The sequence below is a fragment of the Hyposmocoma kahamanoa genome, unplaced genomic scaffold (genome assembly GCF_003589595.1).
Source record: "Hyposmocoma kahamanoa isolate Upper Pololo Valley unplaced genomic scaffold, ASM358959v1 265, whole genome shotgun sequence".
NCBI classification, from domain to species: Eukaryota; Metazoa; Arthropoda; class Insecta; order Lepidoptera; family Cosmopterigidae; genus Hyposmocoma; species Hyposmocoma kahamanoa.
Genome location: NW_020653767.1, coordinates 32,407 through 47,443, shown reverse-complemented (window position 1 = coordinate 47,443; position 15,037 = coordinate 32,407). Strand labels below are relative to the sequence as shown.

Below are 15,037 nucleotides of genomic sequence, written 5' to 3'. Positions count from 1 at the left end.
GAAAAAGCTAAAACGTTGAATTTAAATTGTAATGTCATCGCAGTACTGTCTAATTTTGCTTGCTTCGCTGTCAGTCGAACAAACGAAGACTAAAGCGTGAATGACGCTCCGTATACGATTTTAACGCCCTATAAGTTCGGACACTTTTTAGCGCGGACCCGACGTCCATATAATTGTAAGTCAATGGTATTACGTGCACAATTTGTCATTTAAATCTGGATTTTGTTATTTTTCCCTTTTTAATGTAGTGACATTTTGTGGTGTTTGAAGTCGGTTCAATTTTGTTTTAAAATGTTCTAGTTTTACATGTTACATTTTAAGTTTTAACTGAACTTGGTTTCATAAAAAAATTTCACTTTTGGTTGTAACCAAGAAGAGTTTACCGCTGTGGCCTAATCATACAAACGAACAAAAGTGCAAGCACAGGCAGCTTTTTTAGATGGCCTGCGCTCAGTCGCTAGTCGCCTCAACACGATAAGAAGACAGTATCCCATATAAAAAAGATCCTATCCTATAGATCCGATCCTATTTTTTTCTTTTTTGGAACTCCCCACTGTTCCCATTCTATAATAACATTTATTCTTTACTATCGCCGTTCCTATGTTGATTCGAGTGTCAAAATAATTACGACTACTGATGTTATTAAGAAAACCGACCCGAAAATGTGTCCGTTATGTTACCTATTTGCCAAGTTTTATTGAAATCGGTTAATGGAAAGTGATTGAGATCCAGTAAACCGGATTTATCCCATAGTATGGACACCCTTAGAGGTGGAATCTTTTCTTCAAATTTCAATAGGACTCCTACTGAGTTAGTAGAATACTCGAAATTGGTCCACAAAGGCCGGAGTAGCCGCGTGACATACACACAAAAAATCATTCAGTCGACTTGAGAACCTCCTCACAACACAGGTATTTTACAGGGAAATATATCATATATATTACATTTACTGACGTAAAGACTTATACATTTTATACTCTTACTAAAACACAATGGGAAATTTTATATTTTGATTTAACTTCAGATGTGTGTACCAGCAGATGTGCACAGCGCTGAACCAGCACTCGTGTCTAGGCAGCCATTGCGGGAATACTCTTTAAAAATGCAACACTTTGCATCAGGTCGTGGTCGTGTTCAAGGACGCTCAAGTAACGGTGGACGCTGGCTTACGCACGGGCGCGTCTGGTTCAAGGTGAGCCGTGACGACTGCGGGCTCATATTATTTTTTATGCAACTAAGTGACGGGACGAACACGTCGTGCACCTGCTGGTGAGCATCAAATCTCCTGCCGTTCGGTCGCGGGTTCACGAATCGAATGATTAATATGTCGGAACTACTCGGAGTGCACAATGTCCATATCAAAATATCCATACGGTATTTGCCACACGTCAGGAAGGGCTAGGCAGAAATGCTCTATGGAATTTATGGCTTAGTAATACTAATTAGTATCCAACGACCATTGAGATCATTCGAATACGAAAATTAATAGGTTACTAATTTGTCTTTCGAATGACAGGATTAGGAATTACTAACGATTCGAATATCGAAATCATTCGCAATCGCGGAGCGCTCGTGAGTAGGTACTTCGGTACTACAGTAGGGACGTATATCGTGCTTGGTAGTTTTGGTTGCCATAAGGATAACTTTGTGAGATCTACCCGAGCAACGGCTCTATACAAATTTCAGGATTATAGGCGTATAGGTGTTCAACACACATATTCTAGAAATTTCAAAACATAGTAAATATTAAATTTGCAAAATATATCGACAACAGCAAAGTAACCGGTTCTGCGACATTACAAAAACTTGAGAAAATAATATAATACCTATATTATATTCTGAATATCTTTCACTCAAAATTTTTGCTAATTCAGTCTGTTTCGTTACAAAATATCAAGGTTTTAATTTCAAAACGCTATACAGGAAAATCGCGATTTTGTATATAACCGGTTACTCTCTGCTGTTGTCGATATATTGTGTTATTTAGTTAAGAAACGCAATTACCGCACGAGGTTTAACTCTGTGATTTTCAGGTAAGTTTTTTGTACTCAATTTTGGTGACAACTTTTATTATTTAATTACGCGAATGTACCATCATCAAAATAATACTTCATGGTGATATTCTATAAATATTTAAATAAAAAGTAATGTTCACCAAAATTGAGTACAAAAAACTTACCTGAAAATTACTGAACTCAGCTTCGAACACAATCAGCACTTATTATTGATCGGAATTGTCGAACAAGCACAAAGGAAAATTCCTTAGACGCGACTGGACTGCGCAGAGTCGGATCTAAGGAGTCTGTAACAAAGTAATGGAGTATTTTCCCAAAAATAGGCGAACATCACGGTATTGAACAAAAATAAATATTCCAATCAGCAATATTACACGCAATCTTACCTTATTCAACGCTGAACGCCGAAAATGTATTTTTGTTTCTCCTCAACGGGTCGCGCGTGCGCCACTCGCGTCACCCGCGCCTCTCTAAACTGTCGCGTGAAACTTAAGCGCGACATGTCGCGACGTGCAAGCCGTTTCCAGAAAGTGCCAAGACCAATTGCGAGTAATTAGTCCAGTCTGTGCTCTGGCTGGCGACTGGCGTAATTCAAATCATAGCTTAAACAAGGTTAATTTACGACAATAGCGCCGCTGAAGGCAGGCAATAGCGACCCGAACGGCCATTAGTCATTTCAATTATTTGGCGCGATCGCAGCGACCCGTGGCCCGCAGTGGAATGTGCGTTTGTGTTGTGCGAACCGCGCCGAACGTCACCGCTTTTGGAATTGATAGGAGCTTTCAAATAATTTTTTTTTTATAATCTTCAATTACAAATATCACATATAGTTTTATATTATTATGTTATGTTTCATATTTAGGAGTGATGCTTGACGACAGACTCAGTCGGCGTGCACACATAGACCTCACGACGTCACGCTGTAGAAAACTAATATACTGCGTACAACATACTACGCCCTTGCGCAGTCGGTGATGAGTTACTGTGTTGCAGTCTGGGGTGGTGCCTTCAAAGCTCATTTATTGACTTTAGAAAGAGCACAAAGATCCATACTTAAAGTTATCATTTTTAGGGTCGTATTCCAGAACTGTACTCAATGCTCAAGTCGGGATTTGAGCAGACTTTATGATTTCAAGCACTGGAAATACGACCCTAATGGCAAGGACTTGAGTATGATTTTCAGTGCTCACTGCAATACTCAAGTCCTGACTTGAGCATTGAGTACAGTTATGGAATACGACCCTTAGAGTCGTATTCCAGAACTCGACTCAATAGTGAGCACTGAAAATCATACTCAAGTCCTTGCCCTTAGAGTCGAATTTCCAGTGCTTGAAATCATACTCAAATCAAATCCTGACTTGAGCATTGAGTAGAGTTCTTTAATACGACCCTTAGTCCGTACAGATTTCCTACTACATCGTTGTATGACAAACGCCAAGTACTGAGCGTAAGACAGTTGTACGTTTTGCAACTAGTAATCAAGAAGCACAGAAACACTCCACTCCGTACTGCAAAGACAATTACATCAAAAAGCGCACCCGCACCCTAGTGTGTGTTTATCCATTAAATGTCGCACGGCTTGGGCTAGACGTCAGTTACTATTTATGGCTCCGTACCTGTATAATAAAATTAATAAAACTTTAAACATATATCCGTTATCTGCTCGTGAAGCTAAACTTAAAACTAAGAACTGGCTATTAGCCTTAGATTACCATAAAACTGAAGCCTTATTGTAGCAGCTGAGAAAAAATAGAGTATTTGCAGGTAATAATATATGCAATGAAGTAGACCCTATTCTACCAACGCGCGAATGTATATTGTCACACACAAACGCAGGCACACACACACACACACACACACACACACACTCAGTGAAACATATAATATGTAATTTATTTAATAATGTACCTATTAAAATTGTTAAGAAATAGGTAATGTAAGGTCAAATGTTTGAGAGAGGACACTGACTCCTGTAACGCAGGTTATACCTAGCTCAGTCGTCGGGGACTTCACTACTTTGTTGTAACTATTTTGTAACAATAAACCTTATTATTATTATTATATATTTGTATACCCAATCAAAATGTATGTCAGATTACTAATCGTAAGAATGAATCATTCTTGAAGTTGTTTACGTGAAACTGATCTACTGCCAGAACTACGTAAGTTAAAATAAATTGAGGCGCGGCTGAGAACAAGGTGGTGTAAGCCTCGAAGAAAATCTCGTTTTTGCCTTCTCATCATTCATTCTACGGTCGCTAAAGATCGAGTTTCGAGCTCTTTTATTCAACAAATTAAAGTAACATTTTTATTTCTTGCGTTTTTCACAACACTTTTAGCGTATGCTGTCTTAGACTGCGATGCCGGGAAGCTCACGGCAAGCAAAGACGCGCACGTGTGTGTGGCAGCGGCAGGGAGGAACATATTATGTACATTATGTATATAAAATAACTAATAATAATAATAACGCACACACTCAACACAGCCCCGCACTAGGGAAACCCTGTGTCGCGGGTGCCATGGACACACACATAGACAACCACACATTACACCCAAAGTCACGAGAGAAATAAATGTGGGCAAATATTTCTCCCGGCCCGGGAATCGAACCTGGGACCTCTGCGTGGCGGTCCGGTATGGTAACCGTTCGGCCACAGAGGCAGTTGGCAAAGGAGGCAACTGTTTATGGGCCAACTGTATATTTCTCCAAAGCCGCAATGATCCATGTGATGTGTCCATGCACTAAACTCCGCTTATTTATCAAAACAAAAGTCTACAAAAAATAGAGCGTATAACTACAGCGAGAGCTACATTCGTGGTGACAATGTGAACCAACCTCATGACATCCGTAATTTATTAAATTTTTTAGAAAATGTTCTCCTACCCAATAGCAGTTCAAACGCGGATATTGACAAATACATCATAACAGGCGATTTTAACCTGCCCTTTATTCAATGGGAAAACGATAAGTATGCGTTTTGTCAAAAGGGTGAATCATTGGAACTCCGAGAATTGAGTCGAAGCTTAGTTAATACCTTTACATTACAAGGTCTTATGCAATACAATAATTTTAGAAACTCGAGTGGTAATGTCCTCGACTTAGTTTTTGGTAATTTCAGTATCGAAGTAAATATTGTTGAACATCCTTTATCCAAAGTGGACGTTTACCATCCACCATTGCATATAGACATATCATAACTATCATAACTATCAGACAATCAATAACTATAGCTTTAAAGAGCTATTACCACCTCAAAACTCGAGTGCGGATAGCATAACTGCTCTGCATGTGGAAAAAATGCAACTGTTTAAATTATTGCGTAATATTGACCCTAACAAAGGCACTGGGGATGACAGTATACCTCCAATTGTTACATGTGCCAAGTCTTTGACAAGCCCCTTGACCTCGATTTTTAATAAATCTACAAGTGAAGGTGTTTTTCCTGACAAATGGAAAGTGGCAAGAATTGTTCCAGTTTACAAAAAAGGCCTCTCGACCAAAATAGTAAATTATTGACCAATATCTATTCTAAACGTCTTTAGTAAAATCTTTGAAAAACTTGTGTACAGCGCTATCTACCCACTTATTGCCCGCAACGTCCCTCACGAACAGCACGGCTTCTTGAAAGGTAGATCTACAATCACGAACTTGACTCTATTTTCCAAATTTGTAAGAGAGAGTATGGAGTCCAGAAGTCAGACCGATGTGGTATATACGGACTTCGAGAAGGCATTCGATCGCGTTGATCATAATATTCTTTTATCAAAACTCCACGTCCTAGGGATACATGGGGATCTTTTGCGGTGGGTGAAGTGCTATCTCATCAATAGATCTCAAATGGTGGCGTGTCCCGAATGCAGAATCCAACACAAAGCGTCATTTTTCTCAAAATTGAAACCGAATATCATCATCAGACTTTAGTTCACATATATAATAAATTAGATGATAGTACTTATAATCTGAATTTCACAATAAACTAGACAATAGTTTTATCCCAATACCAAGATTGCTGCGTGTTGCTGCGGGCTTAGGTGGGAGTTCGGTGGTAGTTACTAATCACGCTACTTAACACAAGTGAAGCATTTTATAAGCTTCGCAACGCGTTCGTATTATTCGTCCGTCACGCCCCCTGCGGCTGGAGTGAACAGGTGGATGATTTGTTGCCGATTTTAGGACTTTTTGCGTGTGAATATCTAATTCGGTCGTTTTGGTTCAGGTCGATTTTTGAATTTGGTGTATACGATGGTTGAAATAAAACAAGTTCGGTTATTTATTGCATAAACCACTTTTGCAATGACCTGTAATTTTAGTCCATCTTCAAAAACGACAAACTATTCCTTATACCACCACGCCCATGGCACACCGGTGACCCCGACGTGGTGAAATTGGCCTGCGCTGAAGACCCGCCACCGCTAAGGTACAATGTTACATTAAGGCAACAGAACCTGTGAAAAAACAAGTAAACAACCAGTTCTGCGAATTATAATTATAAATAGGCCCGTGTGTAACTCGTGTGTGTGTGCTCGCGCGATACATGCAGCCATAGACGCATACCACACCTAGAGGTGCCGGTGATGATTTTATACCGATTTATCGGATATCGAAGTTATAACAGGTAAAAGAACTAATATTAATTGCTATTTCGGTAACTACTCTAGCAAACCATAAAGTTTTTAATGTCTGGGTCTGTCATTTAAAAAAAATAAACAACTTCAAAAATACGTCACGACAATCGTGTGTGTTATTGTTTGGGCTGGTGATTTCGGTGTTTGTTTATTGAAAACATGCCGTAAGTAGCGTTTTTTAAGTTTACCCTGAATATAAATGTTTATAAACTATACTTTAAGTAGTAATTTCATGGTAAACGTTAGAACCACTCAAACGGAATATTATCATATTTATCCAAGTACACCAAAAATTTCAGTAGTGCTTTTTAAGTGCAGGATTTGCGGTGTATTACTGCATTTTATTTTAGATGTTTTTGTTGGTATTACGGAGGGTATTTATTTCGCAATGCAGAATAATAGTTTTTATTTATAAAAACTTGTATTTAAACTGAGTGCTTTTCTAATTTGCGAAACCAAATAGCCGCCATTTTGCGATAGGAGGAGCGCATCGCGTGAGCGGGAAAAATTATTTCGTGTTCCGGGGGATTTTGTGTTAAACAAAGCGAATCTCTTTAGTGTTGTGTATGACCCAACACTTGTGCCTTGTTATTTATTTTGAGGTTCCCTTTTACCTCTCGAGTCGCGATGTTACCACATGCGGCAAATTCGAACCCTCTTTTTTGATACCACATAGGTATCAGAGCCGCTGGATCGAATTTACCACCACATGGTTTGTGAGTGGTTGACAAACGTTTGATACCGCTGGCAAAAGAGCAACATAGTGGTATAGTGGCCTTGTTTCTGAGATTGGTTTATCAACAGGGTGATTGTGATTAGAAGTGGACATGTTATCAGTGGTATACCTATCTTGCGTGGCTTATCGCGGGTTCTAAACATATTTGATGGCTGTGCGGAATACTGAGACGATTGAAATATGCATAGAGCTCGTGCGAGCCAAATAGGCTATTCAATTCTCGTCTCACGTCGCCGGCGGAAGAGCATCGTAGCAAGGAGTTATTGATTTTTAATTTTGTTTAATGTTTATGTATATTATTATTGGCTTAGGAAATGAAACTTTTTTCAGATCTTAATTGCGTATATTTGTTTTTTCAAACAATCAAACGTGCATGTGCAACAATCGCGACAACAGAACTCGACATTTATTGGTTTGTTTGTTAAATGATTTATAGTATTTCTTTTTAATTTTATAATCAGGTGCGTACAGGAATAAAACGACAAAGTTATTACACTTTATTGCTACATATCAGGGGGTGGACTCTCGTTCTCCGTCCGAAACAATATTATCCAATGAGTAATACTCAACCTAATTACTTTTAATTATGAAGCTTCATTCACATCATGCGTCTTTACGCATGATGCGATTGAAGCTTCATACTTGACACTGTCTTTTCATTTGGCCGAGTATTACTTATTTGACAGTAATTGTTGTTTCGGATGGATCGCGGACGGAGCACGGGAGTAGACCCGAGGGTCCGTAATAAATAGTAGAATAAAACAAGACGGGTAACCCCGTACCAATTAACAGCGCGGCTTGTATGTGTGCGCAACCGTGTACGGACGCACACATTCGCATAATAATGAAAGGCGCGTTGGGACGACTAGTGTTGTGCAACGCTAGTGCATCGCTAGATTGTGCGAACGTGTGCGTCCGAATACGCGCGCGCGGCGGGCGCGCACGAGCAAGACCGCCGCGACGTTTATTAAAATAACTGTTTTTTTTTGTAATCTGCTGCTACGGTCAATAAAGTACTCAAAAAAATTAATGAAGTTTTATTACAAACTAAGAAGGTATTTTTATCAAACATAAAAAATTGTCTTTTTGTATGGGATGTTCTATGAGCAGATTAAGGCTACGCTCAATTTTTGAAGCCTTTCTTTAACATCTTTCAAAAGATTTGTTTTTGAAGGTGCGAAAATACAAATAACAAAGTCTTTTTATTATTATTATTATAATAATTAATCTTTTCGGCCTCGGGAGAGGCGAGAGTCTAAAATAGATGTAATAATAATAATAGTAATATAAAGCGACCCGCACTCGCGCGCGACACGCATGCTACGCGCAAGCGACGACCAGCAAAACTCCTGTGCTGCATGCGAAACCACTAGTTTACAGGATCTGTGTCAGATACGATTTCCTCATCCGGATCGACTTCCTCATCAGAATCGATTTCCTCATCAGAATCGATTTCCTCATCGGGATCGACTTTCTTATCAGAAATTTTTTTCAGTTCTCCGTCAATGTAATCAGAAATCTCGTCAAGACCTACTTTCATACTATTCACAATAATCAGATGTACATTGTTCTCCTCACACAGTTCTTGCTTCACCTGAAATTAAAAAACATATTTATTTTATTGTTATAATTATTACTATAATTAATACAAGTCCCGAACTTATACACGATTTTTATTGTATGTACAATCTTAATCATTTTGAATTGCTGTAGTTCAATTAGCTTGTACATGTACTTTCTTTTCTTAAATAAATTATTATTATTATTATGGATATCTATGTCAGACTCTCGCCTCTCCCCATACCATTATTAATATTATATTATTAAATAATAATCTTTTAGGCCACGGGAGAGGCGAGACCCTGAAATGGATATCCAGAATAATAATGAAGTATTTATTTCAAATATAGAAGTATAATGATATTCACATGTCTTTAAGCAATTAATAGATTCAGGCGTTACTTTGCGGAAGTCCATGTTAATAAAAATGGATGTAAATTAATTTGCGACTCCGCGAACCCAGTGAAGGTTGAATCGTGCAAAATACCTGCGCTTGTGTTGAATATTTTTTCATGCAGTTAATTATACCACCCTCCCTCCGCATAAAATTAATAACACAAGCGCAACTATAGTCACAAACCATCACCAAAAATATACCCGACACGTGTTTCGCCTCTCCACGAGGCATCCCCAGGAGCTCTTGCCTGCTCGACGCTCTGCCGAAGAGAGAGAAGAGAGTGTCTTTCAAATTAATTTACTTCCATTTTTATTCACATGTCTTTGTGAATTAATATTGACACGAAGACCGAACAAACACAACAAGTTTATATGTACATACGAGTGTTGGTATGTATATGTATGCACTCCCGGACACACACGTGTGTTGGGCCACCGCAGTTTTATACTAAGGCGATGAGGTGCCCAAAATCGCTTAAATATGGTGTTTTTGTGTAAGTTTTTAGGCGATAACATAGCACGTGGAACTTTGAAAATAGTACACCTGTAACACGTATCTTGAAGTGTAGCTTGAAAATCCTAGAATATTGCTTATTGTCATAGGTAATACAAAAAACCGGATTACAGTGAGACTCTGGTGGTTATTTTTTGACATATTTTTCTCGGGCAAACCAAACTTGCTTACTACCAAATTTGGTGTGGTTATTTAAATGGTACTTATCTTGATCCTGACACTTTATTTGTTTTAAATAAACGACAAATAACAAATTCAGGAGTAAAAAGTAACTTTCGCCTACTAAAGTACGAGCTAAATATTTGCTTGCAAATTATGGACAGGCACTTAACAGTGTGAAAAAATATCATACACAAAAAATACGTAAATACGTACGTAATTCTTTGTTGATTATTGGATGTCGACATGAAATTATAATGTATATATGTATATGTATATTTAATGTAATAATGATGTATGATATTAAATAATTTGACATTGACATATTATTCTGTTGTTATTAATTAATTTATTGATTATTCCTTGTACACGTCCGATGACAATGCTATAATTAAACTAAATTTAAGCAACATTTTGCATGCCCGGTCAGGTAAAACATGTGTTCTGTAAAAATTGTTCCATCTTTCAGACCATGTTTTAAAATTTCCTTTCATTTCATTAGACTTATGAACCCATGGGGTTTGTTACATATTGTAAAACTGGACTTCACTGGTTCATACTGGATGCGTGTCTCGTTTCTGGGACAGTCGCCCGAGTGTAGCGAGTATGCGGCGAGAACGAGTGCAGGTGTATCACAGTGGCTAGGCGTGAAAATTTTCTTTCGTAAAGCTGAAGCTTTAACTTTTTGAAAAAAAAAAACAAAAAACACTTACTTTAACAAAAAAATGTTTTCCCGTTAAAAGGCGCCTTGGCGACATTTCAACACAACACTCATTAACACAAAAGATACTAGTGCACGTAATTTCGCAGGTTAACTTATTCTACACATAAAATAACCACAGCTTTAAAGTACATTCGAAGCTGCCCGTCGCGATACGAAAGTTTGTAAAGTTACAAACAAATGAATGCCAAGTGTTGCTATTTCAATTACCTACGAATTACCATGACCTTTTACATACGTTCTTTACGTAGTCCTATTAAAAATAAACACCCAATAAAATATGGATACGTAACATGTAACACCGTTTATTGTTAAGATTTACAAAATACAAATTAACCATAATTTTGTATTAATTTGCTATTACCTATATTAATTTCGTTACATTATTTTAAGAAAGTTGTTCATATGGCAACGATTCTGAAATTAAAACAAAGTAAACTATAATTTGTTGGAATAGGGTTTAAATTTGTATATATGTTGGGGTATATTTTGATGGGAGCGCGTAGATTTCATGAATGAAATAGACGTTTTGACGCCGACGTTTTATGCTAGAAACGCAAAATGACAAACGGGCAGAATGTTAGATTCGCAAAATGCCAGATTCGCAGAAAGAACTCGCCGAGCCGCCGGCGCCGGCGCGCCTCGCGCTGATAGGTTGAGATGCATCGGGACAAGTTAGTAGGTACACATTTCATACCTAGTGAATATTTTGAATAAATCGCACTTGACAACTAACATAGTATTATTGCAAAAATTGCGTTATATTAATAATTTATCTCCAAAATTTCGCGATATTGATGTGTCATTCACATACGATTTAATTTCAAAGTGACAGGACAACACTGTCGCTTTGAAACTAAAAGTAATATTAATATAACTTACAGCCATTTTGAGATAATACTATGTTAGTTGTCATGTGCGAAATGTTTTTAAGCGGTGGGGTAGGCATGCGCGCAGCCCATGCGCTGCCACTGGTAATAGGTACGCGGAAAATTTTAGGCAAGCTGGTGGGAATCGAGTTATATGGACGCCTCGCCACACACTCACAAACGGGGGCACCCCATAGGGAACAAAGTACACTCACCGCATCTCGATATTGTTGGTACTTGAAGGCGGACCATCTTTCGTGCATGTCCGGCACGAACTCATAGTGCTGCCTGCCGTAGTACTCAACGGCGAGTCGCAACTCCTCGTTGTAGCAGTTCAGATGTAAATTGCGCCCTGTGAGGGGATGTTCCAGCCAGCGTAACGTCTTATATATCGAGAAACGCCGTCCTGGGAACCTGGAAACCAATTTCCAACATTCAATAATAACGCAGAATCAGGATTGTTACGGGATACTCCTCCGCGTGCGTAACTGCAGGGTTGTCTCCGTAGGTATGCCCTTTGCAGAACACACTTCCGTATTCCAAGTCTATGGTAGAGATCCATCGACCTATCTGTGAGATATATACATGTTTAAATAATTGATAAAGTATAACGGTGGCGTATTGATGGTGTACATTGGGAGTGGCCTACGTCCAGCAGCGGACTGCAATAGGTCGATGATGATGATGATGACACGAAGAAAAAATACTTTAAATATTTTAGATGGGATATTTCTTGAAGAAATTATTTTATTTTTAATTGTATGTAATAGTGCATTTAATGATTTTTAAAAAGTTGCCTCACCTGGGAATCGAACTGACCAAATGTGAAAAAAATTAGTTTGAATTTTTAATTTGTATGAAAACACCGACCTCAAAAGTTCGTGCAATTACATCTATTTGCCAAGTTTTATTGGAATCGGTTACCGGAAAGTGCACTAAACCGGATTCATCCCCTAGTTTGCCACCCTTAGAGGTGGAATATTTTCTTCAAATTTAAATGGGACCACTAAAGAGGCACCCTCTTTCCAATAAAAAAGAATCATCGAAATGGGTTCACAAATTATCGCGTAACATATCTACTACAAAAAAATCTGTCGAATTGAGAACCTCCTCCTTTTTTAAAGTCGGTTAAAAATAAAAATCACCGTCTCTCCATATGTTCTCGAACTATTTCCTTTCCTCGACTTGGTACAGGATACCCTTCCTCGTCTCTTGGGTAAGAATTCATTTGGACGTATCCTGAAAATGAAATGAAAACAATTAGATTTCGACTTATTTCCGTAAAAGCACTCAGGAAGTTCCCTATGGGACAGAACTTTATACCTACGTTATTTAATCAACTATTGATTTCGAAACGAGTGCAATGCATTATGTTACACGAGGGACCTACGCTTCTGTTTCAGAAGTCTTTTTTACTTTGACCGAGTGTGTCTTAGAGATCTTCACACACCGGTTACATGTATAGTAAGTCAGAATCGGCTACATTGATTATATTGTTCAATATCCCTCGGCAATAATCGGATTTCCGAATGGACACGAATATTAATTTCCATGCCCATTAATTATTAGATTTAAAATCTACAATAATTTGAATTTTGAACAACGTACTTTATTGTTGTTTTGATTTCCGTGTGAAGTATACATATAGAGCTGTAAAACTATTTCCCTATTTTTAATAATAATAACATTTGCACCACGGCAATAAGCATATTAACAAAAATATAAAGTACATAAAGCGTGCTTCTTTTAATAAAATGAATATTTTTCCGGATATTAATAATTTCATTCAGTCCGTATCTGATCGCATTCCTTTATCTGACATAGCATAGGTTAGTACGTTCGCCGTCGATGGAATAATCACTGTCCGTGTACGTTTCAAACAGTGGTTTAAATTTTCTATATTCATCTTCACATTTTATTGCAGGATCATATACTCGATTCTTGCTCCAATCATGTTATTTCTTGTCAATATAGTCAAAATCGTCTAAAAATAAACGAAATTTATTGTTCTTTCGTACCTTTTTCGGTGACTAAAAAGGAACTGATTTATCTTTTTTTATCATTCTTTTAAAATATTCTTTACTGTTCCGATCGAAACGCCACAAGCTACAAAAATACGTTTTTGGACTTTTTGAAAATAACCATTGTTGTATTTTTTTATAATATCTAGTGACGGTCATGTAAAAAATACAAGTACAAGCTGTAAATTATCTGTCATGCCTGTAATTTTGGCGGCTTTCCTCCATTTTATAATAAATAAAAAATGTAATAGCAACTCTATACACTTCCAAGTCGACTGAAAGCGTCCGGTCGGTACTAAAGGTAAAGGGCAACTGAATAAAACCCGACGACAGCCGAAACACGAAGTTTGTCGAGGGACATTGAGAAAATAGAAGCACTGTACTTCAGTAGCGTGTCGTACTGAATGACTTTTGTAAGATCTACTTATACAACAGCTCTATACATTTTATAGGTATTCATATAAGTAGATTTACACGTATTCTAGACATTTCAAAGCCTACTAAATATTCAAATTACATAATATATCGATGACAGCAAAGAGTAACCGGTTATCTCCATAGTAAACAAAGCTTTTGTTTTAAAAAAGATTAACCAGCTTCAAAAACATCTAAGAGAACGTCTTAATATAAACATAATTATTACTATGAGCATACTTAATATAGTATTTGAAAGTTTATATTTATTGTATTCTAAATATTCTTCAGATATTAGCGTTGCTCAGTAAAAGGACACAATGACCGCACGAGTTTTAACTCCGCTTCGAACCCAATCAGCACTTGTTTCTGATTGGAATTATCGAACAAGCGCAAAGGAAAATTCCTTAGACGCGACTGGACTGCCCAGAGTCGGGTCTAAGGTATATGTAACAATGACAATAACAAAGTAATGGAGTATTTTCCCAAAAATAGGCGAACATCACGGTATTGAACACAAATAAATATTCCAATCAGCAATATTAAACGTATTCTTACCTTAACTCAACGCTGAACACCGAAAATGTATTTTTATTTCTCTTCAATGTCACACGTGCGCCACCGGCGGCTCTCTAAGCTGTATTGCAACTTGTTGCGAACTTGCGTAAGGTCTGTTTAATTAAGCGCGACATGCAAGTGCTTCCAGAAAGTTCCAAGGTCAATTGCGAGTATTTATAGTACGTTCGCGTTAAGAATGCAGTGAGTCATCAGTGCTATGCAGCTGTATTCTCAGTGGAGTTAAAACTATAGTCTAGTCGTGTGCTCGGGCGACTGCCGTTCATGGCAGTGGTGGCTAATTTAAATTATTCAGAGTTATTTTTAAAATACTACCTAACAACCTCGTAGGACTTTTTTAATTAAAAACATCAGAAACTACGACTTTTATTGCATGACCTTTAATGAATCACTAGATTTTACTTTCGTACAAAAATAAAAACATTGTAAA

The 15,037-nt window shown here is 37.7% G+C and overlaps 1 protein-coding gene across 1 annotated transcript; it reads right to left on the bottom strand.

The window, feature by feature from the left end:
• Positions 1-7,670: 7,670 nt before the first annotated feature.
• On the bottom strand, positions 7,671-14,672 carry LOC113228991. Its single transcript, XM_026462458.1, has 4 exons — positions 14,590-14,672; positions 12,742-12,835; positions 11,812-12,010; positions 7,671-8,971 (listed from the first exon to the last, which is right to left on the bottom strand). Exons 2-4 carry the CDS (start codon positions 12,822-12,824, stop codon positions 8,747-8,749), a joined length of 507 nt encoding a protein of 168 aa, XP_026318243.1. The 5' UTR covers positions 12,825-12,835; positions 14,590-14,672; the 3' UTR covers positions 7,671-8,746.
• Positions 14,673-15,037: the final 365 nt, after the last annotated feature.

Bases quoted from the DNA above. Each gene is read 5' to 3' on its own strand.
- LOC113228991 (XM_026462458.1), bottom strand. From the start codon at position 12,824: ATGAATTCTTACCCAAGAGACGAGGAAGGGTATCCTGTACCAAGTCGA. The intron at 12,011-12,741 runs GTGATTTTTATT...ATTGGTTTCCAG, and splicing joins CGAGAACATATGGAGAGACG to GTTCCCAGGACGGCGTTTCT. The intron at 8,972-11,811 runs GTGAGTGTACTT...TTTTAATTTCAG, and splicing joins ACCAACAATATCGAGATGCG to GTGAAGCAAGAACTGTGTGA.